The following is a 24,740-nucleotide window of genomic DNA, read 5'->3' as shown; positions in this document are numbered from 1 at the left end:
CCCGCTTAGTTTACTCTATGTTCATATAGGTTGTTCCGTTTGACAATCACGTCGGCATTTTTCCGCCCTCTTATTGGTCGGTTCGAGCAAGCGAAGTTGGACTAGCAAAACGTCTGCAGCGATCTGCGCAAAGTAATACGGTTCATAATCAGCATCGTTCAAATATATGATGCTATGAGCTAAATATTGATTCTGAACTGCTCCACATGATGTACGTGGCTTCAGACATGAACTGTTTTCTTCTTTTTTTTTCTTTTTCAAATTTCCATCAAGACACATTTGGTAATCGCAATGACTCCTTACGCTGTTTCAACATATCACCGTGACGTTCCGACTTCCCAGGTTCACGTTATTTGTCCACATCCCTTAGCTGATTCACCAAAAGGGTTGTGCTTAGCGGACGGGAAACCGCTCAAAAAGTGTTGATAAAGAAGTTAAAAAGCTTGAAAATCTTTCTCAAAGGTTTGAACTCTGCCCAGAAACTGCATTACATCATTATGAAGACTAATCTTTCCGACGTATGTCGATGGGGAAACAGGAAAAAAAAAAAAAAAAAAAAAAGCAATTCAATATTGACTTTTCAGGGGTGCAGCCATTATCACAATAGGGTAACTGAATGTTCTGATAACATGTGATAGATGCCGAAAGTATCTAAAGCATTATTATTAAGTAGCAGAGTATGCATTTACTGTATATTTCATCATAGGCCAAGGGAGTATTAAAACCTCTATACGAGACACACACACGCAAAAACAATCAATGGCGTAATTTGCGTCAAATAATGACGTGCATACATACTTAGATGTGATTGTCCCGGCGAGAATCGCAATATTCAAGCAACATCTTTTCAAATTAAAACACTACAAGATAATAAAATAGCTACCAATGCACAAAGGGCATACAGAACCCATTTCAAAAAGTTCAAGTTACCCTACTTGAGAAACTACATACGCAATGATCACTTCGCTTCAATGTTCATTGCTTATCCTTGTTCCGGTCCAATTTCTATTGACATGTCCATCATTTGTGGGCTTATCTAGTACTCGTGATCAGAATGCGGCGTCTTCTGGGATGTGGATCTTGTGCTGTGGCTGCTGAGACTTATGTGTCTCCTCAGACATGGGATTTTCTTAGCAAGCAGCCTTTTAAAGTGACTCTGGAACTTTTTACCCACAAATGTGTAAAACACCGGACTAATGCAACAATAGAGGTAGGCTATATTCTGGGTCACAAACAAGGCGTAGTCCAGCTCGTCCGAGTCGGCGCACTCCACATCTGGACTGGTGCTCTGTATGGCTCGGAGGAGGACGACGACGTTGTAGGGGGTCCAACAGACGAAGAAGGTGAAGACGATGACAAATATGAGCTTGACGGCACGACATTTCTCCTTCATTCGGGTGGACAGGATGCGGACGGTGATGCTGATGTAGCAGTAGGTCACCATGAGCAGTGGGAGGAGGAAGAAAACCAGAAATTGTTGATAGTACGTGACCAGACGCCACAAGGCCATGGTGCTGTCGGGGTATCCCGATTCCTCGCACACCAGCCCGTTGAAAGGACTCTTCCAAACATTCTGGAAAACCAGCTCTTTCACACTGGCTAGGACACTTACGCACCACACCGCTGCGGAGGAAATGATGGCGTAGCTCCTTTTCCGGCTCTTGGCGGCCGCCACCGCGTGCACTACCGCGAGGTACCGATCGAATGTCATGAGTGTGAGGAAAAGGATGGAGCTGTAGAAACCAATGAAATAGGCGCTGCTGACCAACTTACACAAAACATTACCGAAAATCCACTCGGACAGATGATATGTTGCCCAGAATGGGAGACTGGTGGCAAAGAGGATGTTGGAGAGGACCAGATTGAGCAGGAAAATGTTTGTCACCGTGTTCAGCTTCTCATACTTATAAATGATGTACAGGACGAGCCCGTTACCAAGGTAACTCAGGAGGAAGTTGACGTAGCAGAAAGCTGGGTTGAATTTTGAGCCAAAATCGTTGACGGATGACTTCCTGCAGTGTTTGAAACTTTCGCTATCCACATCGCTCGGGTCGTATGTCGCATTCATATTGACAAGTTCTACGAGGAGGGAATATTGGTCTTCATCTGTCTCCATGGTTGCCGAGACTCCTAAGGGGCAGAGATGTTTGCAAAGGATATTCGTTTATTGTCAACAAGAAATCCTTCACTTCATAAAATGCGTCGTCACCCCTTTGCAGCATTACACGCTAGGCCGTAAACTGCATCAAACGGCATCGGCCAAGCCCGATTTCCAAAGTATTCCTGCAAATTTGTAACTGAAGCCAAGAATATAGAAACTATCTACTGCCGGCATATGCCGCTTACATTTACGAATCAATCATGATGTGGGAATGATGCCGCATGTTATGGGAAGAGTGTGTCACCCGTAGACCCTCACGCATCTCTTTCTCAAAAGAGAGAAGAGAAACTGCTGACGTTTGCAGTCAAATGTTCGAACGCTCCCATCTGGCGTGCAACACCATTGTTCCCCAAAATGAATCATCCTCAGCAAGTTCAACCGCAGTCGTAAAAAGCCATGCCCATGATCAATTGTCAGGAGGAATTACTTTATTGCGTTGATCTACAGCAAACCGGGGGGGCTATTATCATATCGACCTTAAATCTCTCTCAGAGAGAGAGAGAGAGAGAGAGAGAAATCTAAATGGCATCGTCAGTCAGTCACGCACATTGTCACGTTATCTCGCTGCTAAATTCTTTTGATTTGATACATTCAATCAATGGTGTTGGAACACGAGCCGGGATCGCTTCTTGTGATCGGTGAGGCCGACGTTAGTCGTCAACGATATCACGCGTATATGAACATAAATATATATAGTATTAATTCCTTCCCCCTACGTATTAAATACACCACGAACAATTGGTTCATGATCATCATTCCACACCATATTAAGAGAGCAACTTCCATTTGAAGACGAAAACCCGATTCATGGAGTCAGAAAAGCCACACTCGTCGGACCTACCAGCGCTGCTTTCCACGGAAGGCGTACAAGGACAGAGACGGACGGCAAAAGGCGCTCTCGAGTCTACGACTGCAGATCAAGGACTTTGAAAGTGGGAAGTCCCGTGCGCACAGACGTCATGTGCGTGGATTTTGGTGACCGGCGTGCGCGTGTGAACGTCACGTCACAGTGCCCGAAAATGGGATTGTGGAATTCGCACCCAACGCACAGCATGCAGTAAACGTGCTTTGTGCAAATAGCGCACCACGAAATAGTGCGAGTGTAACATTCAAATGTGTGCCAATAACATCGATGCAGCTTCTGGGCTCACATATTCGCAACTTGAAAATGATTAGGACTACTTTAACTGAGGACTATTTGTATTTTAGGTTGGACGTGGAACTGAATCATTCACGCGAGCCAACAAGAAACCCGCAGGGCGGCGTATGAAGTGTGTTAAGAATGAAAGCTCGAAGAAAAACGCAGGAAATCCGTGTTGTCACTTGAGAAAGTGCGCATGCGAAATAGCTCGCACAAGCTTTCACACAAGGCCGAGCGGAGAGCACAAAATTCGACACATTGTTTTGCTCTGGTGCTTTTTGCGTGTGTGAATAGCTTCAGGGGTGTCACGAGGTTTTATCGAGAGAAAGGGCTTTTTTCACGTTTTTTTTGGGGGGGGGGGGGGGCACATTTGAAAACAATCCAATACTGGGGTGACGTTCAAAGCCACCGTTAGATTTGTCAGGTGTTATTTCAGTCTGTTGTGTGTTTTTTTGTTATTATTATTATTTTTTTTAAATATATATATGCTGGAGGACAGAAAAACACAGGAAGTATGTTTATGGCATTAATGACCCAATAAAATAAATAAATAAATAAAAAGCACGCATGCTGGAGCCTATCCCAGCTGACTGGGCGAGAGGCGGGGTACACCCTGGACTGGTCGCCAACCAATCGCAGGGCACATATAAACAAACAAGCATTCGCACTCACATTCACGGGCGATTTAGACTCTCCACTTAACGTACCATCTTTGTTTTTGGGGGATGGGGGAGGAAACCAGAGTACCCGGAGAAAACCCACGCAGGTGAGTTTGGATTCGAACCCGGATCCTCAGAACTGTGAGGCGGATGTGCTCACCGGTTGTCGACCGTACCAGCAAAAGGTGACCGTGCTGTCAAACGTACAGCCAAGGCCTTCGTTTTCGATGAACAAAAAAAATGACAAAGAGTAATTTCCCTTCAAGGAGTTCACAACGTAATCAAAATAAAAAGGAACATCTGCCATCGCCAGCCAGTTGGTGGGCGGAAGCATCGACTGGATATATTGCGTATCAAAAGATTGTGAATTCATGTGTCGCGTTTGGCTGCAGCAATACAACAGGTGGGAGGGGCAAAGTCTCAATGTGCCTTTTTACTGGCTCCGATTTTGAATCAGGGCGAGAAGACTTGGAACAGTTGCGGAGGACAAGACAGAGATGGTGGCTTTCGGAACTCAGCGCAGCTGATCTCGCTCCAGCCGCATACCCAGTCCGACATGTTTGTTCTGAACACTCCCTTGAAGGTAAGCTTTAACACTTTACGAATTAGATAACGCACGTTACAAATTGGCGGCGCGGTGGACGACTGGTTTCGAGCGTCAGCCTCGCAAGTTCTGAGCACCCGGGTTCCATCCCCGGCCCCGCCCGTGTGGAGTTTGCATGTTCTCCCCGGGCCTGCGTGGCTTTTCAAAAGCATGCGTGGGAGGTTGATTGACAACTCTAAATGGTCCGTGGGCGTGAGTGTGAATGGTTGTTTGTTTATTCAGCGGCCGAAATAAGTATTTAACACGTCACCATTTTTCCTCACTAAATATATTTCCAAAGGTGCTATTGACGTGAACATTTCACCAGATGCTGGGAACGACCCAAATAATCCACACAGAAAAAAAGAAAGTCGAACAAATAAGATCAGAAATGAAATTGTGTGCACTAAGGTGAAATAACAGAGGGGGGGGGGGGAAGTATTGAACACGCCAACTGGTATTTATTTAATACTTTGTACAAAAGCCTCTGTTTGCAATGACAGCTTCAAGAGTATGGAGAAACGAGTTGCATGCACTGCTCTGTGATTTGTGGCCCATTCCTCCACACAAGCGGTCTTCAAATCTTGAATCTTGATTCGTGATTGGCTGGGCCCTTCAAGCGGCTCTTATTTTTTGTCTTTGAAACCAACTGAGAGTTTCCTTGGCAGTATGTTTTGGCTCATCATGCTGCCGAAATGGCCACCCTTGTTTCGTTTTCTTCATCCTCGTAGATGGCAGCAGCTTTTTGCCAAGAATGTCTCAGTACATTTGCCCATTCATCCTCCCTTCAGTCATGTAAAGTTTACCAGTACCATTTGCTGAAAAGCAGCCCCACACCATCAGGTTCCCACCTTGGTGTTTTTAGGGTGAGAAGCAGTGCCATTTCTCCTCCAAACGTGGTGTGCATTTTGGCATCCAAACAGTTCCATTTTGCTCTCATTAGACCAGACTATATTCTCCCAATGTTTAACTGGCTTGTTCAAATGTTGTTCAGCAAGCGTTAAACGAGCTTTGACATGCTTTCCCCCCCCCCAACATTGGGGTCTTGCGTGGTGAGCGTGCATACAGGCCATGGCGGCGGAGTACCCTACGCACTGTTTTCCTTCTGTCAACAGTACCTGCTAATTCCGGGTCTTTTTGAAGCTCTTCCGCAGGTGGTCCTTGGCTCTTGGACAACTCTTCTGATTATTCTTTGCACTCCTCTGTCAGAAATCATGCGAGGAGCACCTGATCGAGGCAAATTCATGGCGGTATGATTGGCTTTCCACTTACGTGTGATGGCCCCATCCGCGCTCACTGGAACATTCAGAAGCCGTCAGTTGATAGTTGAGCTTGGATTCAATCCAAATCGTTCCTTGGGTGAATCCTTTAAGTTTAACGTGCACGTTTTTATTTCATGTAAACCATGAGGGAGGTGCGGCGCGACTGCAAGGTGGTCAGGTCATATCTCCGAGCGCACGTCGTCGTCGTGTCGCTGGGCAAGATGCTTAACTCACATCCCGAAAATGCGCTCGGATGTCTGGTGCTGGTCGAAGGGGACGTAGGCACAGAATGGCAAGCACGCTTCCGTCAGACCGGCCCAGGGCAGCTGTGGCTACAGCGACATATAGTAGCTTACCACCGCGAGGATGCGAGTGTGGAATGAAGGAATTGGCCCCCATATTAGTTGTTGACTGGAGCGAGGCGGCGAGAAGAGTGACAGTCATGCTGTCAATTTATATTGCAGGAAAGAAAAGACACTTAAATCACATGAAACAAACTCGGATTTTCCAAGAATTTTAATGGAAAAAAAAACATTCAACGCAGATTTTTGTTGTTTATACATGTAGAAGTTATACATTTTTCAGCGCAATATGCATGTATACTGTTTTTCATCAGAGGCCAAGATGGCGAGTACTGTATTCAAAACTTTATACGAGACACACGCAAAATAAAAACGCTTAATTTTCTTTCAATGATGCCTTGTGTACATGCTTAAATGTGATTGTCCAGGTGAGGGCTTTAATATTCAAGCCAGCATCCTTTAAAATGAAAGCACAACGATGACGCCAGTGCTTTTACTTCCAGTCATTGCTTACTGCAGTACAATATAATAAAATGACTAGCAAGTTACAAGAGACACACAGAAACCATTTCAAATCAATTAAAAAAAAAAAAAAAATCAGTTAAAGCACACTTACATGAGAAACTACAACAGCAGATTTTACTTTATTTTTTTGTTATTTTTCTAAAATGTTCATTGCTTATCCTTGTTCCGGTCCAATTTCTATTGACATGTCCATCATTTGTGGGCTTATCTAGTACTCGTGATCAGAATGCGGCGTCTTCTGGGATGTGGATCTTGTGCTGTGGCTGCTGAGACTTATGTGTCTCCTCAGACATGGGATTTTCTTAGCAAGCAGCCTTTTAAAGTGACTCTGGAACTTTTTACCCACAAATGTGTAAAACACCGGACTAATGCAACAATAGAGGTAGGCTATATTCTGGGTCACAAACAAGGCGTAGTCCAGCTCGTCCGAGTCGGCGCACTCCACATCTGGACTGGTGCTCTGTATGGCTCGGAGGAGGACGACGACGTTGTAGGGGGTCCAACAGACGAAGAAGGTGAAGACGATGACAAATATGAGCTTGACGGCACGACATTTCTCCTTCATTCGGGTGGACAGGATGCGGACGGTGATGCTGATGTAGCAGTAGGTCACCATGAGCAGTGGGAGGAGGAAGAAAACCAGAAATTGTTGATAGTACGTGACCAGACGCCACAAGGCCATGGTGCTGTCGGGGTATCCCGATTCCTCGCACACCAGCCCGTTGAAAGGACTCTTCCAAACATTCTGGAAAACCAGCTCTTTCACACTGGCTAGGACACTTACGCACCACACCGCTGCGGAGGAAATGATGGCGTAGCTCCTTTTCCGGCTCTTGGCGGCCGCCACCGCGTGCACTACCGCGAGGTACCGATCGAATGTCATGAGTGTGAGGAAAAGGATGGAGCTGTAGAAACCAATGAAATAGGCGCTGCTGACCAACTTACACAAAACATTACCGAAAATCCACTCGGACAGATGATATGTTGCCCAGAATGGGAGACTGGTGGCAAAGAGGATGTTGGAGAGGACCAGATTGAGCAGGAAAATGTTTGTCACCGTGTTCAGCTTCTCATACTTATAAATGATGTACAGGACGAGCCCGTTACCAAGGTAACTCAGGAGGAAGTTGACGTAGCAGAAAGCTGGGTTGAATTTTGAGCCAAAATCGTTGACGGATGACTTCCTGCAGAGTTTGACACTTTCGCTAACCACATAGCTCGGGTCGTATGTCTCATTCATTTTGAGAAGTTCTAAGAGGAGCGAATATTGGTCTTCATCTGTCTCCATGGTTGCCGAGACTCCTAAGGGACAGAGATGTTTGCAAAGGATATTAGCTTATTGTCCACTTGTTGAAGAAATTCTTCACTGAACAACATATATCTTTACCCATTTACTTGGTAGAACTGTAGCAACATTACATGCTAAGCCATGAATCAAATGGCTCGACCAGTGGTCCCCAACCACTGGGCCGCACAGATAGCTTGAAAATGTTTTTTAAAACAATGGTAAATGTTTTGCCACCCCATAATGTGGATGATTAGCTTCTGATCTGGACCCTACGTCGTTGCAACCTCAATAAAATGGACCCCAATATCACGGCTTTTGGATGAAACGGACTGTCGGGACTAAACAACGTCTCCAAAAATAAGTTTTCGTTTGTCACTTAAAACTGCCGTTGACAAAGTCTGTTAGTTCCAGAATTGGCCAATGTTGTTTACTGGCGCCATGCAGGCAGAGAATGGGACCGACGTATTTCCGGGTCGCAGATATACAATATGACTAGACCCAATTCCAAAAGATGTGCCTACGTGGCAGCCATCTTGAATGTGGGGCAATGACGTGTCGGCCATATCGTGACGGTTATACCTATTGTCTATTTTGCCGTAGAGCACAGCGCAGAGAGAGAGAGAGAGAGAGAGAGAGAGAAAGAGAGAGAGAGAGAGGCATGGCGGCAGTGTTAACTCTGAGGAATACAAAACACAAGTCTCTGGAGTCTGGAACATTCTATTTTTGGTACAGTAACATTGTTTTGTCAAGCCGTTCGCCTTTGCCAACGGATTTGGAACTAGGAGGCACACTAATTCCCTCGCGGCTCATATAAGCGAGTACTGTACATCGACAATGTCACCATGACCAGGCGCACTTTGAAACTTTCAAAGATTTTTTTAAATATTTATAACAACTTTGTAATGTACTGGGTGTTTTAGGCCATGTAAAAATGTTGATGTCCCCTAAAGCCAATCGTCAATGGGGGACAGACGTTTGATGCTGCCCCGTCTTTGCACGCCACTGTCTAGCATGAACCAGTCTGTGACGGGAAAAAGGTTGGCGAACGCTGGAATAGACCACAGGCAACCCCTATTTCAAATTACTTATCAACCTTTTTAACTGAAACCAAGGACACAAACTATCTACTACTAGTATATACTTCTTAAAGTATGAATCATTCTGAATATTTCAGCGTTGGTCGCGATTTGGAAACGATGCAGCATGTTATGAGAAGAGTCTGTTACGTGTATACTATTACACTACTCAAAAAACAAAAAAAGAGAACAGAAACTGCTGACATTTGCAGTAAAACGTTCGGACTCTCCCATCTGGTGTGGAATAGAGATGTTCCCAAAAATGACAAAGTTTGAACAAATGGAGTAAAGCAATGTTAATGATCAATTGTCTGGAGGGATTACTACATTGAATTTCTTTCCAGCAAACCTGGGCTATTGTCACACCCACCTTTAAATTTCACCTTTTAACCAATCCATAGAGTACCTAAGAATCTGTTCACACACACGCAAAAACTCACAATTTTAAAAAAATACAATTATTTCATTACTTTGTTATATAGTATAGCCATATATATAGCCATGAATACACATTTTCACGTGACATTGCTGCTAAATCGTTTTTTTTTTTTTTTTTTTTTTTTTAAATATCTTAAATATGTTAGAAAATAAGCTTCTTGTGATCAGTGAGGCCAATGTTTGGGGAAGATTCTATCATTATCATATGCGTCCATGCTCATTTCATGTCGTCTCAATTCATTTGGATGGTCTTTCCTAAATTGACAACGGCATACTGAATTAGTGACAAGAGTCAGACGATCATAAAAAAAAAAAACATCTTTCCTTGCTCAACTTTTAGTAGTCACACATAGTAAATATTACATTCCCAATGGAAGTGTTCCATAAATGATGTTCCTTTGATGATCTGTATCAGAAAATATCAATGAGCCAATAAGAAACATTTTTATTTGTAAACAGTGCTGTTTTCCTATTTCCCCTCTAATGGTGTTGCTCAATGTCACTATTACTTATTCTCCAAGCAGATATGCGCATCATAGTATGAAGAAAATGATAGCCTATGATAATATTTATAGAGACCGACAACAACAACAAATGTTTTAACTTAAAACTGTATTATGTGCCCTTAAGTATTAAGTAGGCTACTAACATTTGGTTCATGATCATTATTCTGTATGGTGTAAAGACAGCAGTAAATTTATGCCATTCCATTTTAAAACTGATTACTTAAAAAAAAATAATAATAAAAAAAAAAAAAATTTTTTTTTTTTTTTTTTTTTAAATCACACTCTCTCATTTACTTACCAATGCTGCTTTCCATGGAAGGGGGACAGGACGGAGACCACAAAAAAAGCACTTGAGTCTATGACTGCAGACTGAGACTTTGAAAGTAGGAAGTCCTGCACCCACAGGAGACGCAAATGAGCAAGTTTACCGGGGCCTGCTATGCGCATAGGAATGTCACGTGATGATGCTGAACAGTCAGCATTTATTGGAAACAAATGCAAACTTGAGGACATTTGCACCCAACAGACAACTACAGTATATACATACATGCTTTGTACATATAAAAAGTGTTAGTGCAGCAGTCAAATCTGTTCAAATAACATGCACGGGGGTCCTTAGCGCACTCCACTGAGGGTTTAAATGTAAAGGCTCGAAAGAAAACGGGTACAAATGACCCGTTCAGTCAGATGAAAGATTTAAGAAAAGCGCAACAGTTACAGGAAATCCGTCTTCTCACTTCATAAAGTACGCATGTGAAATATCTCATACAAGTGTACTAACCTTGAACCTTTCGCATTGGCATAGCAGCGATGAGATTGTGCAGGAGGCTACATTTTCCAAACAGAAGCACGTTACGCAAACTTGACAGAACTGTCACGGTTGCGGTGTGACAATAATAATAACAACAAAGATATCGATTTCCTCACATGACAACTACAGTGACCTTCTCTTACAGATGGAGTTGATTTTTTGGGGGGACGTTACGTAACAGGATTCTTGATAATAAGCTACATTTGATCTCGACCATCATCGTCAAGGGGGGGAGACCGAACATTGCGTCTTTCACAAATTAGCTGAGCTCATTTCACTCTGGCCAGATTCCCAATCTATACATTCGTGTTTGTTCTGAACACCTTTTTGAAGACTCAGCAATGTTAGAATACGCGTGTCACACACTGTACGTATCTCCGTCTTTAAAAAGGTACATTTGGTAACATTTTCAGTTGTTTACTGGCCAAAATGGATGTCCAGTGATTTCCAACCTTTATGGACCCAAGGCACATATTTTATCAATGAAAAATCCCACGGCACACCAACAAACAAAAATGTCACAAAAGTGGATACATTAATTACTGCTTGCCATCTAATAGAGGAGCATTTATTTGTTCTGTCTGTCGCTGTGCTTCACTGGCACAAATAGACGAACATTATTTCTTGGAAATATATTCTTAAAAAAAAAAAAATAAAAAAAGAGAGAACACCGTCATAATGTTTACGTACGAACGTCAGTGCTCACACTGGGTAACTATTTAGCGAGATCCAAAATGTCATGTTGTCTGCTTGCTAGCAGTATTTAAAGTCTGTGAACATTCGCTCGAGCTTTCCTTGAAGAACGGGCAGCCCGAACGGTCCTCTCCATGTGGAGACATCACACGTTTGTATCTTCTTTTTTTTCCCCTCAACACAACTCCACACAGGCGAGGCCGGATTTGAACCCGGCTCCTCGGAACTGTGAGGCAGATGTGCTAACCAGTCGTCCACCGGGCCCCCTTAAAGCAACATAGAAAACATCAAATGTTTATATTGTGCAACATTTATTTGACTCCATATTTACTTCAAATTGCATTCATACGCAATTTTCCACACAAATTCCGATTAAATCAATCATTTTCTCCGTAGCAGCAAAAAAGAGAGAATGCTTATCATAAATACATGTGAAAAAAGATAATGAAATAGGAAAATACAGATTTTTAAAGACCTTAAGTAACAGATGTGGTTGCTATATACAGTGTGTATGATTGAAAAAGCAGGAAGTTGTGGTAAATGAGTCACTTGAACATTTTTGTGTGCCTCAAGTCAATTCCTAAAGTAGTATTTAAATGTCTCGATGATCAAAATGTTGACTTGTGAAAGGAAATTGATTTGAAAAGATATAAACATCAGCAAAAGAATTTGTTGTTGCCCATCACTTAAACTGTTGGCCTTGTTGAGTTTCCTAAAATGCCCAGCACAAAACACTCTCCGCCAATTGATGCAGGGTAAATTCTACCTTGAAGTTATGCTGAGTCGACGCAGTCAGTCTGTACCCTGTACACTGCATTCAGTGTATTCTGTCGCAATTGACGGAGGGTTCATTAAGTTGATGGTCTGCCCGTCTTTGAGCCTCAAAACTGCCAGCTTCACACTCCACCTACAGGGAGTAAGGCAACTCTGTGACTGATGTGGTGCCTGTGAAGGGTTTTGGGTTGTCGGATTTTGCCTGTGCCACAACAAGTCGAAAGACAACAAACCATAACATCAATTCTAAATTGGGCATACTGGTGCTCGTCTAACACCGAAGCTAATTGACATGGCTTACATCTGCTTCACTTGAACACGGTTCCTGACACATACCGGCTAGGACGTAAGGCCAAGACACAGTCGGTAAGAGGCAAACTCAGCCCGTTTATTACGGGCAGAGTTCGGCACGCAGGTCGTCAATCCGACCAGGCAACGGTATCCAAAAGACGTGAGGCAAGGACAAGGTTAAAAAAAAAAAACGAGCACGGTCATACACAAGGTCAAAACACGGATAGGAATGCCGGAGACGAAGACTTACTAGGTGCAACGTTCTGGCAACGACACCGGAAGTGACACGTGGCAAAGGAAGCTAAACTAGAACTAATACAAACTGAACGTGACCCACCAAAATAGAACCGGGAGGACTTACGACCCAGGAAGTGCCCAGTGACAATAACTGAACTACAAAAGCAGTGAAAACCCTAGACCGAAAATGGAGACGAGACATGACAGGGCTCTTTTAAAGCATTTTAGTCATTTCAAATAATAATAATAATAATAATAATTGACATACAAATCTAATTTGCAAATTATTTGCAAATACCTGTTGGTGTCTGGCTCTCTGATGGAAGATGTATACAAATAGCCACCAGTCCTTGAGCCAGTCACAGGAATCTTTATCTGCAAAACCATTAAAACAATATATATATATATATATATATATATATTTAGGGGGCCCACAATTAAAACAATTTCAAGTATTTATTTGTTTACTTTTACATCATTTGCACATAATTACACATCATTGCCAGAGATAGATGAACAAAGATAGATTGGTAATTACAAAGTCATACTTTTTGGGCCGAAATAAGCGCAGCAGCAACTCTGATGATGGCTCACGCCACCCCGGTTGGGTATCTCAAATGTGGCCCACGGTCTACATATGGAATTTGTGTAAATATCTATTTCTATCTTCCAATAAATTATTGAATGTTGGAAAACTAAGTACACACCAATGACAGTCTGGCAATGCTACATTTGGGAATAAATTGATACACAATAATTCAATCATGGGTGAGTCCAACCCAACAAATTGCCGAAAATTGTTATTGTGTTCCCAGAAAAACGGTTAAAAGAACTACTTCTCAGTGAGGGTGCATGCAGAGTAAAAAAAAAAAAAAAACTGTCATCTGACAGCAAAAATGTAACCATTCGGCTTTTTAAACACAGTACCTGTGCTGTTTGCTGATCTATTCGATTGTGTCTGTCAGTCAGGTGGATGTTGTGAATCTTTAAAGGTGGAGCTCCCAAACTCTCCATGGCGACCGCACATGCTTCCAACTTCTGCAGAGCCACTTGGTGGTAGTCTGACTCTGCAAATTTCTCTGACGTGATACGAAACAAGAAATGAGGAGGTTTGTTATTTTAAACCAGTTAACATTTCGTGTGCGTGTCTGCTCAAGTCCATGTGGAAATGCCCAAACCCCCCCCCTCCCACACCCACTTCTCCAATTTTGTACTCACTCTGCATCAGGTAGTACATGGTGCCAATCCCCCCTCCAGTCAGCAGGGTGGTGAATATGGTGAGCTGCTGCAGTTTGGCGGTGGAAACCCTCATCTTCTGTGGCATGCAGGCAGAAAGAAAGAAAGAAAGAAAGAAAGAAAGAAAGAAAGAAAGAAAGAAAGAAAATGCACAGGAATCTTGTGTGAACAGGTGGTGTGGTGCATTTGCACAATGTTGGATTGAGTCACTGTCTACCATATGGTTTTCTCAAATAAAGGGTCCTCTTTCCATTCAACTACGAGGAATTGTTGTAGTGTCCCAGTAAGAGCAAGCAGAAGTGGATTTTTTTTTTTGCGAACGAACAACTCAGTGACGACGTTAAAGTTCAACTCAAATCACAATCGTTCCTTCGAGACCTCGATTTGACATTTCGTTGACGTCGTCATCGCCCATCAGTCGTACCCGAGCGGCAGGACAAGTAACAACTTCCGGAAACGCAATGACAGGGTGCGCTCCATTCATCCTCCGCGGTGTCCTTTTCGGGTTCAGGAAGGCGGGTACTACTATACTGTTCTGTTTACAACAACACTGTACTGTACTGTACTGTACTATCTTCCTGGCCTCACTTATAGTTCTACGGCGGCAAACGTCTCAGATCAACTCAGGGATATTTTACAAGCACTTTCACTTCATCCGGAAATAGATGCGAGGTCTTCAAGTGTACCGACCACCTGTCAGCGATCACGCGCAAAACAACCAAGGACGCACGCTACATAGTAGACGAGCAGTACCCACAGCTAGCAAAAGTCCGGTTGCCTTGACTTCCGTCGCCAGCAGAATTCAGTCTCGGAAAACATGATTTGGACGCTCAACGAACAACCTTCGCATACATAATAAGAACACCGGTGACGTAAGGGTCGAAAGGGGCGTTTTTCAACAGCACTCTTATCAATACATTGCAGCCCGAAGTGGGTGCGGGTATGCCGAAGGTGAACTCCACACGAATACCAAAACACGTTTTGAGAACGTGTGGGGGCTACCGGTAACCTGTTGCCAACCAACATCAAACATTTACTCAAAACAGGATGCACAGTTGCGAATTGCGATTGTTGACATTATCTAGAGAAGCTCAACGTTTGTACCTAATACGGCTTCCATAGCACGTTGCAGTTGAGGGGTGGGGCTTCATGACGCGCTAAACCAAACAGCCAGTCAGCTACCGAGCTAGATAGCCGCTGTTGAGTCCAGCAGCACACACAGGCGAGCTAGCGTCTTACCTTGGAGCTGGCGTAACACGACGCGGCAACTTCCACGCGAGGGCCGGCGAAGAGTCTCGAGCAGGTCGGGAGCACCACACCACACCACACCACATGACAACTTGGCATTGTTAAGCGTGGACTGAAAGGGATGACAACAACTAGTGCAAGTGGGCTCAGTGGGTCGGATCCTGGATCCTGGGCGGTGTGCTCAACCAGCCCCTTAAATAACACGTTTGATAACACATTATGCAAGCTGTTTTGTGTGTGTGTGTGTGTGTGTGCGTGTGTTTTTTTTAAGGAGTTGTAATAATAAAAAATTGAAAACACCACTAATGCCAAGAACATTTAAATCCAATACACAAATAATATCTTCTTCACCTTTTTGTCTTTGAATACCTTTGGGTTGAACTCATTGTGTAATGCTTCGCCAATTGGCCCAACTTGAATCAATCAATGTCATATATATATATATATATATATATATATATATATATATATATATATATATATACATATACTATATATATATATATATACGTATATGTGTGTATATATATATATATATATATATATATATATATATATATGTGTGTGTGTAAATATGTATGTATATATATATATATATATATATATATAAAACCCACACAGGCACGCGGAGAACATGCAAACTCTACATAGTGGAGGCGGGATTTGAACCCGGAACCCTTTATATAATACTTGTTTTGTTTTTTTACAGGTATGTTTGGAGCTGTGGTGGTGGGCATTGGTACAGCAGGTTGGGTGAGGATCAGAGACATATTAGCTCCTCTGGAGGGCAGTTATGCTGAGAAACTCCATGTCAAAGGATTCGTTTCCAGGTGACAGCCAACTGGTGTCTTCTACACATTACACACATACACCAAAAAGTTTAACAGTGAGACCAGGAACTCAATATATTGTACAATGTGATCTGGTGTTGCATTATGTCATGGGTCCATGACACTGTCATCATCAATATCCTTCCGCTAATGTTTTTGTCAACAGGAGAAGTCTCGACAGTCAACAAGGAGTGAGTCAGATTTCAGTCGAAGAGGCCCTGAGCAGAGAAGACATTAATGCGGCGTTCATCTGCACTGAGAATGCATCACATGAGGACGGTGTAAGGTACGCAAATGAATCTCCACTGCTAAATGTTGATCATTGTACAACATGACGTAGATCATTTTTACACTTGAGACAATGTGAGTCCCAGGATGCACATGTCTGGAAACAACGAGTCCCATCCCTGGAACAACGAGTCCCACTTATCATCACGGAATACAGACACAGTAATCCTCCGCTGTACTGTATGACCGTCGTTGCTTCACTGTCCCGCTATGTTGCAGATTTTTAGCTGTACGATGTTTTTGTGTTATCCATTGGTCTTGCTCTCTCTCAATATATTATGTTTCAGCCTGCCACGAGAGAAAATGTTTTTAAGATATATTTTCCCAAAAACTATCACGATAAATGATAGTATCGATGTTTTTTTTTTAATGCCACTAATATAGAGCATAATCATTCAAGTATATCCTTTTTATGAACAATTAACTTTCAACTCTAAAGGACATTGAACATTGGCATTGTAATGTAGAACAATAAATACAATATCTTAAATAAAAAATATCAATGAATCAGACTCAGTCTGCAAAAATTGCACTTAAACAAATACCATTTGGCACATACGTATAGAGTCATTAACCCACGAAAGAGACAGACAGTTAATTGACAGAGAACACTTTGGAGACATAGACATTGACAAAAAAACAGTCACTGAGCAATAAAGGGTTGCTAGTTATCTGGTAATGCCGGTACATTTAAAAAAAAAAAATAAATTTGGCGGGACAATTGTGCAAAAAGATGCAGAGTCCTCTAGCACTTAGAAAGACTAATATTGCAATAGTCCAGTGCAATGACCACAGTGCAAAGGGCGCCGAGACTTCAAGCGAGTAGTACGATAGTCTGGGACAATGTTGATTGTGCAAATGGAGCAGATGCTACTCTGGCATGAGTGGCCGGTATTGGTCAACAACAGATATGCAAATAGTGCGGCGTGGCGAGAAAAATTGGCACCACCTTGCAATGGAATTGTAGTTTCGGCGCTTAAGAAGTTGATCGCAAGACGGAAGAAGCTGTTGGAATGTCGGCTAGTTCTAGTTTGCATTGATCGGTAGCGCCTACCTGAGGGAAGGAACCGGAAGAGCCGGTGACCGGGATGCGGAGGGTCCGAGAGGATTTTGCACGATCCTGTCTTAGTTCTGGCAGCGTGCAAGTCCTCAAGGGTGGGTAGGGGGGTACCGGTAATCCTTTCAGCAGTTCTGATTGCCCGTTGCAGTCAGAGTTTGTCCTTTTTTGTAGCAGCACGAAAAAAACAAGCACAACTGATTTGAAAACTGTTCATCTTTGTTCAAGCTTAACTTAACTAACTTTTGTACACTTGACCAGTTCCTGTTCCTTTCCTGTACCACCAGAACCTTTTTGCAGGCAGGTAAACATGTCTGCGTGGAGTATCCCATGGCGCTAAACTACAAAACTGCTGTGGAGCTCTGGAATTTGGCGCAGGAGAAAGGTGATATTTATTCATGTGTGACTGAGTGTACAGGGACAAAAGTCTTGCGGTACACCTCCCGAACCACTTATCAATAAATTAGGTGCAGGGTTGGTTACACGTGTACCGACAGTTGGGCCAAGTGTGACAATTGTTCCTCACCTATGAGCAAAGTCAGCAAAAGCCAGATCCTCACGTTTATAAAAGTCAAATATTATTTGGAGTAAATACCTTTCAGACCAAGTAAGTCCGCGACCCCAGTGAGCAAAAGCGGTATGGAAAATGGATGGTTGGTAAGTGAAATTGGATCATTTCCCTCCGCCACGCCTGATGATGTCGCACAGCAAAAACTGTGCAACGGCACACTGGTTCAGAATCAGTGCCCTAACCAATCATACTGTCATCTCATTTTCCCACTGAGACTATATAATCTTCTTTCTTCTTTTCCTTTCGGCTTGTCCCCTGAGGGGTCGCCACAGCGCGTCATCCTTTTCCACGTAAGCCTATCTCCTGCATCCTCCTCTCGAACACCAACTGCCATCATGTCTTCCCTCACGACATCCATCGACCTTCTCTTTGGTCTTCCTCTCGCTCTCTTGCCTGGCAGCTCCATCCTCATCATCCTTCTACCAATATACTCACTATTTCTCCTCCGGACGTGTCCAAACCATTGAAGTCTGCTCTCTCTAACTTTGTCTCCAAAACATCGAACCTTGGCTGTCCCTCTGATGAGCTCATTTCTAATCCTATCTAACCTGGTCACTCCAAGAGCGAACCTCAACATCTTCATTTCCGCCACCTCCAGCTCTGCTTCCTGTTGTCTCTTCAGTGCCACCGTCTCTAATCCGTACATCATGGCTGGCCTCACCACTGTTTTATAAACTTTGCCCTTCATCCGAGCAAAGACTCTTCTGTCACATAACACACCTGACACCTTCCTCCACCCGTTCCAACCTGCTTTGACCCGTTTCTTCACTTCCTGACCACACTCACCATTGCTCTGGACGGTTGACCCCAAGTATTTAAAGTCCTCCTGCCTTGCTATCTCTTCTCCCTGTAGCCTCATTCTTCCCCCACCAGCCCTCTCATTCATGCACATATATTCTGTTTTACTTTGGCTAATCTTCATTCCTCTTCTTTCCAGTGCATGCCTCCATCTTTCTAACTGTTCCTTCAGCTGCTCCCTGCTTTCACTGCAGATCACAATGTCATCTGCAAACATCACGGTCCACGGGGATTCCAGTCTGACCTCATCTGTCAGCCTATCCGTCACCACTGCAAAAAGGAAGGGGCTCAGGGCTGATCCCTGATGCAGTCCCACGTCCACCTTAAATTCTTCTGTCACACCTACAGCACACCTCACCGCTGTTCTGCTGCCCTCGCACATGTCCTGTATTATTCTAACATACTTCTCTGCCACTCCAGACTTCCGCACGCAGTACCACAGTTCCTCTCTGGGTACTCTGTCATAGGGCTTTCTCGAGATCTACAAAGACACAATGTAGCTCCTTCTGAACTTCTCTGTACTTTTCCATCAACACCCTCAAGGCAAATAATGCATCTGTGGTGCTCTTTCTAGACATGAAACCATACTGTTGCTCGCCAATACTCACTTCTGTCCTGAGTCTAGCCTCCACTACTCTTTCCCATAACTTCATTGTGTGGCTCATCCACTTTATTCCTCTATAGTTGCCACAGCTCTGCACATGACCTTTGTTCTTAAAACTGGGCACCAGTACACTTTTCTCCTTCTTTAGTGTCCAACCTGCCATACATGTCATCATATGCCTCTTGTTTGGCCTTTGCCACCTCTACCTTCGCCCTGTGTCGCATCTCAATGTATTCCTTTCGCCTCTCCTCGGTCCTCTCAGTGTCCCACTTCTTCTTAGCTAACCTTTTTCCTTGTATGATTTCCTGTACTGTGAGGTTCCACCACCAAGTCTCCTACTCTCCTTTCCTGCCAGAAGATACACCAAGTACTCTCCTGCCTGCTTCTCTGATCACCTTGGCTGCAGCGGTCCAGTCTTCTGGAAGCTCCTCCCGTCCACCGAGAGCCTGTATCACCTCTTCCCGAAAAGTTGCACAACACTCGTCCTGTCTCAGCTTCCACCACATGGTTCTCTTCTCTGCCTTTGTCTTCCTAATTTTCCTCCCCACCACCAGAGTCATCTTACACACCACCATCCTATACTGTCTAGCCACACTCTCCCCTACCACTACCTTACAGTCGGTAACCTCCTTCAGATGACATCGTCTGCACAAGATGTAATCCACCTGTGTGCTTCTACCTCCGCTCTTGTAGGTCACCCTATGGTCGTGCCTCTTCTGGAAAAAAGTGTTCACTACAGCCATTTGGATCCTTGTTGCAAAGTCTACCACCATCTCTCCCTCCAAGTTCCTTTCCTGGATGCCGTACTTACCCATCAGTTCTTCATCACCCCTATTACCTTCACAAAATGTCCATTACAATCTGCACCAATTACGACTCTCTTTCTGTCTGGGATGCTCAGAACTACATCATCTAGCTCCTTCCAGAATTTCTCTTTCACCTCTAGGTCACATCCTACCTGTGGGGCATAGCCACTAATCACATTCCACATAACACCCTCAATTTCAAATTTCAGCCTAATCACTCGATCTGATACTCTTTTCACCTCCAAGACATTCTTAGCCAACTCTTCTTTTAAAATAACCCCCGACTCCATTTCTCTTCCCATCTCCACCATGGTAAAATCATTTAAAACCTGTCCCTAAACTTCTAGCCTTACTGCCTTTCCACCTGGTCTCCTGGACACACAATTTATCAACCTTTCTCCTAATCATCATGTCAACCGACTCCCGAGATCTTCCTGTCATAGTCCCAACATTCAAAGTCCCCACATTCAGTTCTAGGCTCTGTGTTTTCCTCTTCTCTTTCTGCCGAAGAACCCGCTTTCCACCTCCACTTCTTCTTTGACTTCGACCCACAGTAGCTGAATTTCCAACGGCGCCGGTGGCGGACGTTGTTAACCCGGGCCACGACCGATCCGGTATGGAATTCTTTGGATGAACTGCTCATATTGGTTTGGCAAGGTTTTAAGCCGGATGCCCTTCCTGACGCAACCCTCTGCATTTATCCGGGCTTGGGACCGGCCTACAGTTTGCACTGACTTGTGCCCCCCATAGGGCTGCATTTCTGAGACTATATAATACGACTCTGTATCCAGTCCTCAACGGGTATATTATTTGGCTTTGTGTGACTGTTTTTAGATTATTTAGTTTGAAACAAATGTGTTCTCAACTTGGTAGTGAGTCAACATTGTGAATGAAATATCAACTACTTTTGTTTGTGTGTGTGTGTGTTTATGTTAGGGGTGATTCTTCATGAGGAGCACATCGAACTTTTTTCAGAAGAATACAAACAGCTGAAGAGAGAGGTCGAAGGGAAAAGCTTGCAGGAAGGAATGCTTCATTTTACAGGTTAAGGTTACTTTTGAACTATTTGTCTGTGTCCTTTTCTGTCCATAACGTATTGCAAACCTTTTTTTATTTTTTAATTTTTTTAATTAATGCTCAATATTGTGATGCCAGATGAAATATATTAGCATTCCAGACCGGGCTGTTTTTTTTTTTTTTTTTTTTTTTTTGTCCCCTAGGTGGCGTTCTGAAGCCTGGGTTCGGCTTCATGGCATTTAGTGGCATCGCTCGCCTCACCTGGTTGGTTGAGTTGTTTGGGGAGCTCTCTGTAACCACAGCAAAACTGGAACAGGATTTGGGCAGCAACTACAGCAAGATGACTGCAAAGATGCTAACTGCTGACAAAAAGTGAGAGCGAGATCTTCTTTTTCCAGAATAATATTTACCTTGGAACAAATGTAAAAAGTTGATGGAGTATGTTTCTATGGGAAGTTATTGCAGATACACACTGATGATGCACTATCAGTGCCAACAGTATTTCCACATATTACAGCACAGTATGACCAGACATGAAATACTCTGCCCTAACAAGTTAATACGTCACTGTCATGTAACTAATTGAGGTAACCAAAATGTTAGCACAGGTCTCATTATGTTGCAGTTGTACAATATTGCAAACTACAACCACGATGATGAACGTTGGATTAATGACTTACTGTGTCAGTCAGAACTGAGCATTATTGCCTTGGTAGTATAGAAAAGAGCTTTATTGTCACTGTTGCAGGAACAATTCAAATCAGTTAGGCATTTCCCAGTTTGGAGCGTTGAGGGAAACGGAATGTTGTATTTGACACAGCTATTGCATTGGAGATATTGAGCGAGTGGTTGGTTGGTACAGTACTGTGTAAAAGTCACAACTCGCTTTGTGATAATTAACCTTTTTCACTGTACTCGATAGGACTTGTAAAACATCGACGAAGATGACACAATCCGGTTTATAGAAATGATTACAGGAATGGTGCATGAAGGAGCAACCTATTACATTTCAACCACCAATAATTGAATACATCCTTTTTGGTCATGATCTGGTTCAGGGTGTCTTACCGTCATTGCATTTTTATTTTTTTATTTTTGAATAAACCATGTGAGTCAATGATAACATTGGAACTGTCCAACCCCTAGAATCATATTGGCACCCTCCCATCTGTTCCTCCATCCACCATGTTGGTGACCCCTGTCAATTTCATTTATCCTCACTGTATGAGGCGATTTGAGTCAACACGCATGGAAAAACGCAAACTTATTTCATCTCTGCCCCACTAGATCTTTGACATGGATTGAGGAACGAGGACCAGGCCTCCCGAGAGCCAAGAAAATCAACTTTCAATTTGAGTCCGGACCACTAACTCAAATCCCTCCATCACCCAGAGGGCCAGTGGGTCTTTTCATGCAAGATCTGATACAGTTCTCCTCCAAGCTGATGGGCCGAGTGAGCCCAGAGGAGCTCCGCAAAGAGAAAAACAGGATCCTCCACTGCTCTGAACTGGCAGAGAGAATACAGCGATTCTGCCAGAGTTAAACGGGTTTCTCCAGTTTACAGTCGTCAATACTGATATTGACTTTTTCCAAACAAATATTGTGTATAGAGGTAAAAGCAAGGAAGGATGCCAGCTGATTGGGCTATTTAAACAGTATATCATTTGTAACGGATCAGTGCATACAAAACATGATGACAATGATGATGTTGAAATGTAAAACAAATAAAAACAAGATACTGTGTTCAAAAAAGATTTCTTTGCAAATATTCACTCAATTTGAATTTGATGCCTGCAAAAAACTCCCCCAGAACTCGGACGTGGGCATGTTTGCCTCCAAGTTCCAGCACCTTTCCATTTAAGAACACGGCTACCGCACGCAAGCGTGAGCGTATCCCAGCTGTCGTCGGCTGACAGGGCGGGTACACCCTGGACTGGTCGCCAAGTTTCCCAACTTAATGCTTAATGCTGAAGATCGTGTAAATAGTAAAGATGAGTAAGCATCATATTCAGTTTTGAAATGATTTTATTTATTAAGGAAAAAATGTATTCAAAGCTACCTGCCCCCGTGTGAAAAAGTAAATGCCCCCCCCCCCCCCCCCCCTTTCGAAACCTAATAACTGGTTGGGCCATCCTTAGTAGCAACAAGTGTTTTCTATCAGTGGCAATCAGTGTGGAGATATTTAGGTCCACTATTCGTTGCAGAATTGGACAATGGACAATGTTTTTACCCCCCCTGAGAGGAGCCTACAAGGCCCTTCCCCGTCCCCACCAAGCTGCCTCGGACCACCTCGCTGTCACGCTAATGCTAGCATACAGACCACTGGTTAAAGTCACCCAACCAGTTCGGAAACAGGTACGAGGCTGCCAGCTACAACTCCATCACTGACCTTCAGGAATACGCAGAGAATGTTACCGCCTACATTAGCAAGTGCATGGATGATGTCACAACCACTAAGTCCATCACTGTCCGTGCTAATCAGAAGCCGTGGCTGACGGCAGAGGTCCACAGACTCCTGAAGGTCCGCAACGCTGCTTTTAGATCTGGGAATGAGGAGGGCCTGAGGACAGCTGGGGCAATCTGTCCTGTGGCATCAGGGAGGCCAAGAGGGAGTACTCCAGGAGGATCGCCACCACTTCAGTAACAGCAATGACACCACGAGTCTGTGGCGAGGTATTCAGACCACTATGGACTACAAATCCTCACCACAGACCTGTGACAGCTCCACCCCCCTGCTAAATGAGCTAAACAACTTCTTTGCTCGCTTTGAGGCACACAACAGCACACCTGCACACAAGTCTCCACCCCCTCCTGGTGACCAGGTGCTGTCACTGACCCGGGAGTGATAAGATCCCTTGGAAGGATCAACACACGTAAAACCCCGGGCCCAGATAACATACCTGGTTGTGTTCTGAGGTACTGTGCAGCTGAACTCACGGATATCTTCAACACCTCCTTGAGTCAGGCTTTTGTCCCTACGTGCTTCAAAGCCACCACCATCATCCCGGTCCCAAAGAAGACCGGGATGATCTCTCCTGCCTCAATGACCACCCTCTGGTAGCACTCGCTCCCATCCTGATGAAGTGCTTCGAGCAGCTCGTCGCGCACCAAATCAAGTCCTCCCTCCCCCCCTTCTTGGATGCCTTCCAGTTTGCATATGGTCCAACGGGTCAACCGATGATGCCATCTCCACCGCCCTCCACTCTGCCCTCACACACCTGGACTCTAAGGACTCATATGTCAGAACGCTGTTCCTAGACTTCAGCTCAGCATTCAATACCACCATCCCCCAACAACTGATTCACAAACTAGACCAGCTGGAACTCAACACTTCAATGTGCAACAGGCTGCTGGACTCTCTGACAGGGAGGCCGCAGGCAGTACGGGTCAGCAGCAACACATCCGGCACCATCACCCTGAACACGGGGGCCCCTCAAGGACTTGTGTCGAGCCCCCTCCTATTTACCCTGCTGACCTATGACTGCACACAGATACACAGCCCCAACCTCTTCATCAAGTTTGCAGATGACACAACTGT

The 24,740-nt window shown here is 44.0% G+C and overlaps 4 protein-coding genes across 16 annotated transcripts; 1 reads left to right on the top strand and 3 right to left on the bottom strand.

Moving 5' to 3' along the window:
- Positions 1 to 670: 670 nt before the first annotated feature.
- On the bottom strand, positions 671 to 3,100 carry LOC133411459 (C-C chemokine receptor type 3-like). Of its 2 annotated transcripts, XM_061693875.1 has the most exons (3): positions 3,003 to 3,100; positions 1,617 to 2,130; positions 671 to 1,421 (listed from the first exon to the last, which is right to left on the bottom strand). In XM_061693875.1, the coding sequence occupies exons 2-3, from the start codon at positions 2,114 to 2,116 to the stop codon at positions 1,037 to 1,039; spliced, it is 885 nt and encodes a 294-aa protein (XP_061549859.1). In that variant the 5' UTR covers positions 2,117 to 2,130; positions 3,003 to 3,100; the 3' UTR covers positions 671 to 1,036. The 2 variants fall into 2 exon arrangements, with proteins under 2 accessions (XP_061549859.1, XP_061549858.1); XM_061693874.1 differs by having other exon boundaries at positions 671 to 2,130.
- Positions 3,101 to 6,307: 3,207 nt separating this feature from the next.
- Positions 6,308 to 11,199, bottom strand: LOC133411407 (C-C chemokine receptor type 5-like). Of its 3 annotated transcripts, none has more exons than XM_061693765.1 (3): positions 10,240 to 11,199; positions 7,422 to 7,935; positions 6,308 to 7,226 (listed from the first exon to the last, which is right to left on the bottom strand). In XM_061693765.1, exons 1-3 carry the CDS (start codon positions 10,253 to 10,255, stop codon positions 6,842 to 6,844), a joined length of 915 nt encoding a protein of 304 aa, XP_061549749.1. In that variant the 5' UTR covers positions 10,256 to 11,199; the 3' UTR covers positions 6,308 to 6,841. The 3 variants fall into 3 exon arrangements, with proteins under 3 accessions (XP_061549749.1, XP_061549748.1, XP_061549747.1); XM_061693764.1 differs by having other exon boundaries at positions 6,308 to 7,538; positions 7,710 to 7,935; XM_061693763.1 differs by having other exon boundaries at positions 6,308 to 7,935.
- A 92-nt stretch (positions 11,200 to 11,291) lies between these two features.
- Positions 11,292 to 15,381, bottom strand: LOC133411409 (cytochrome c oxidase assembly factor 1 homolog). Of its 10 annotated transcripts, XM_061693768.1 has the most exons (6): positions 15,223 to 15,381; positions 13,966 to 14,062; positions 13,675 to 13,826; positions 13,046 to 13,122; positions 12,212 to 12,421; positions 11,292 to 11,711 (listed from the first exon to the last, which is right to left on the bottom strand). In XM_061693768.1, the coding sequence occupies exons 1-5, from the start codon at positions 15,328 to 15,330 to the stop codon at positions 12,238 to 12,240; spliced, it is 618 nt and encodes a 205-aa protein (XP_061549752.1). In that variant the 5' UTR covers positions 15,331 to 15,381; the 3' UTR covers positions 11,292 to 11,711; positions 12,212 to 12,237. The 10 variants fall into 10 exon arrangements, 9 of the variants coding, with proteins under 9 accessions (XP_061549752.1, XP_061549751.1, XP_061549755.1 ...); XR_009769661.1 differs by lacking the exon at positions 13,046 to 13,122 and having other exon boundaries at positions 12,212 to 12,352; XM_061693767.1 differs by having other exon boundaries at positions 11,292 to 12,421.
- Positions 15,068 to 22,942, top strand: blvra (biliverdin reductase A). The gene is made up of 7 exons (XM_061693766.1): positions 15,068 to 15,286; positions 15,941 to 16,061; positions 16,228 to 16,347; positions 17,694 to 17,791; positions 21,122 to 21,229; positions 21,406 to 21,574; positions 22,490 to 22,942. Exons 2-7 carry the CDS (start codon positions 15,943 to 15,945, stop codon positions 22,743 to 22,745), a joined length of 870 nt encoding a protein of 289 aa, XP_061549750.1. The 5' UTR covers positions 15,068 to 15,286; positions 15,941 to 15,942; the 3' UTR covers positions 22,746 to 22,942.
- The last annotated feature ends 1,798 nt before the right edge of the window (positions 22,943 to 24,740 follow it).

The sequence above is a fragment of the Phycodurus eques genome, chromosome 13 (genome assembly GCF_024500275.1).
Source record: "Phycodurus eques isolate BA_2022a chromosome 13, UOR_Pequ_1.1, whole genome shotgun sequence".
NCBI lineage: Eukaryota > Metazoa > Chordata > Actinopteri > Syngnathiformes > Syngnathidae > Phycodurus > Phycodurus eques.
This window is presented reverse-complemented; position numbering and strand designations above follow the sequence as displayed.

Excerpts from the sequence above, each read along its gene's own strand:
- LOC133411459 (XM_061693874.1), bottom strand. The coding sequence starts at position 2,116 with ATGGAGACAGATGAAGACCAATATTCCCTCCTCGTAGAACTTGTCAAT.
- LOC133411409 (XM_061693767.1), bottom strand. The coding sequence starts at position 15,330 with ATGCCAAGTTGTCATGTGGTGTGGTGTGGTGTGGTGCTCCCGACCTGC. Across the intron at positions 13,827-13,965 it reads CATGTACTACCTGATGCAGA|AGAAATTTGCAGAGTCAGAC; the intron begins GTGAGTACAAAA and ends GTATCACGTCAG. Across the intron at positions 13,123-13,674 it reads TAGATCAGCAAACAGCACAG|ATAAAGATTCCTGTGACTGG; the intron begins GTACTGTGTTTA and ends ATGGTTTTGCAG.
- blvra (XM_061693766.1), top strand. The coding sequence starts at position 15,943 with ATGTTTGGAGCTGTGGTGGTGGGCATTGGTACAGCAGGTTGGGTGAGG. Across the intron at positions 16,062-16,227 it reads GTCAAAGGATTCGTTTCCAG|GAGAAGTCTCGACAGTCAAC; the intron begins GTGACAGCCAAC and ends TTTTGTCAACAG. Across the intron at positions 21,230-21,405 it reads AGGAATGCTTCATTTTACAG|GTGGCGTTCTGAAGCCTGGG; the intron begins GTTAAGGTTACT and ends TTTGTCCCCTAG.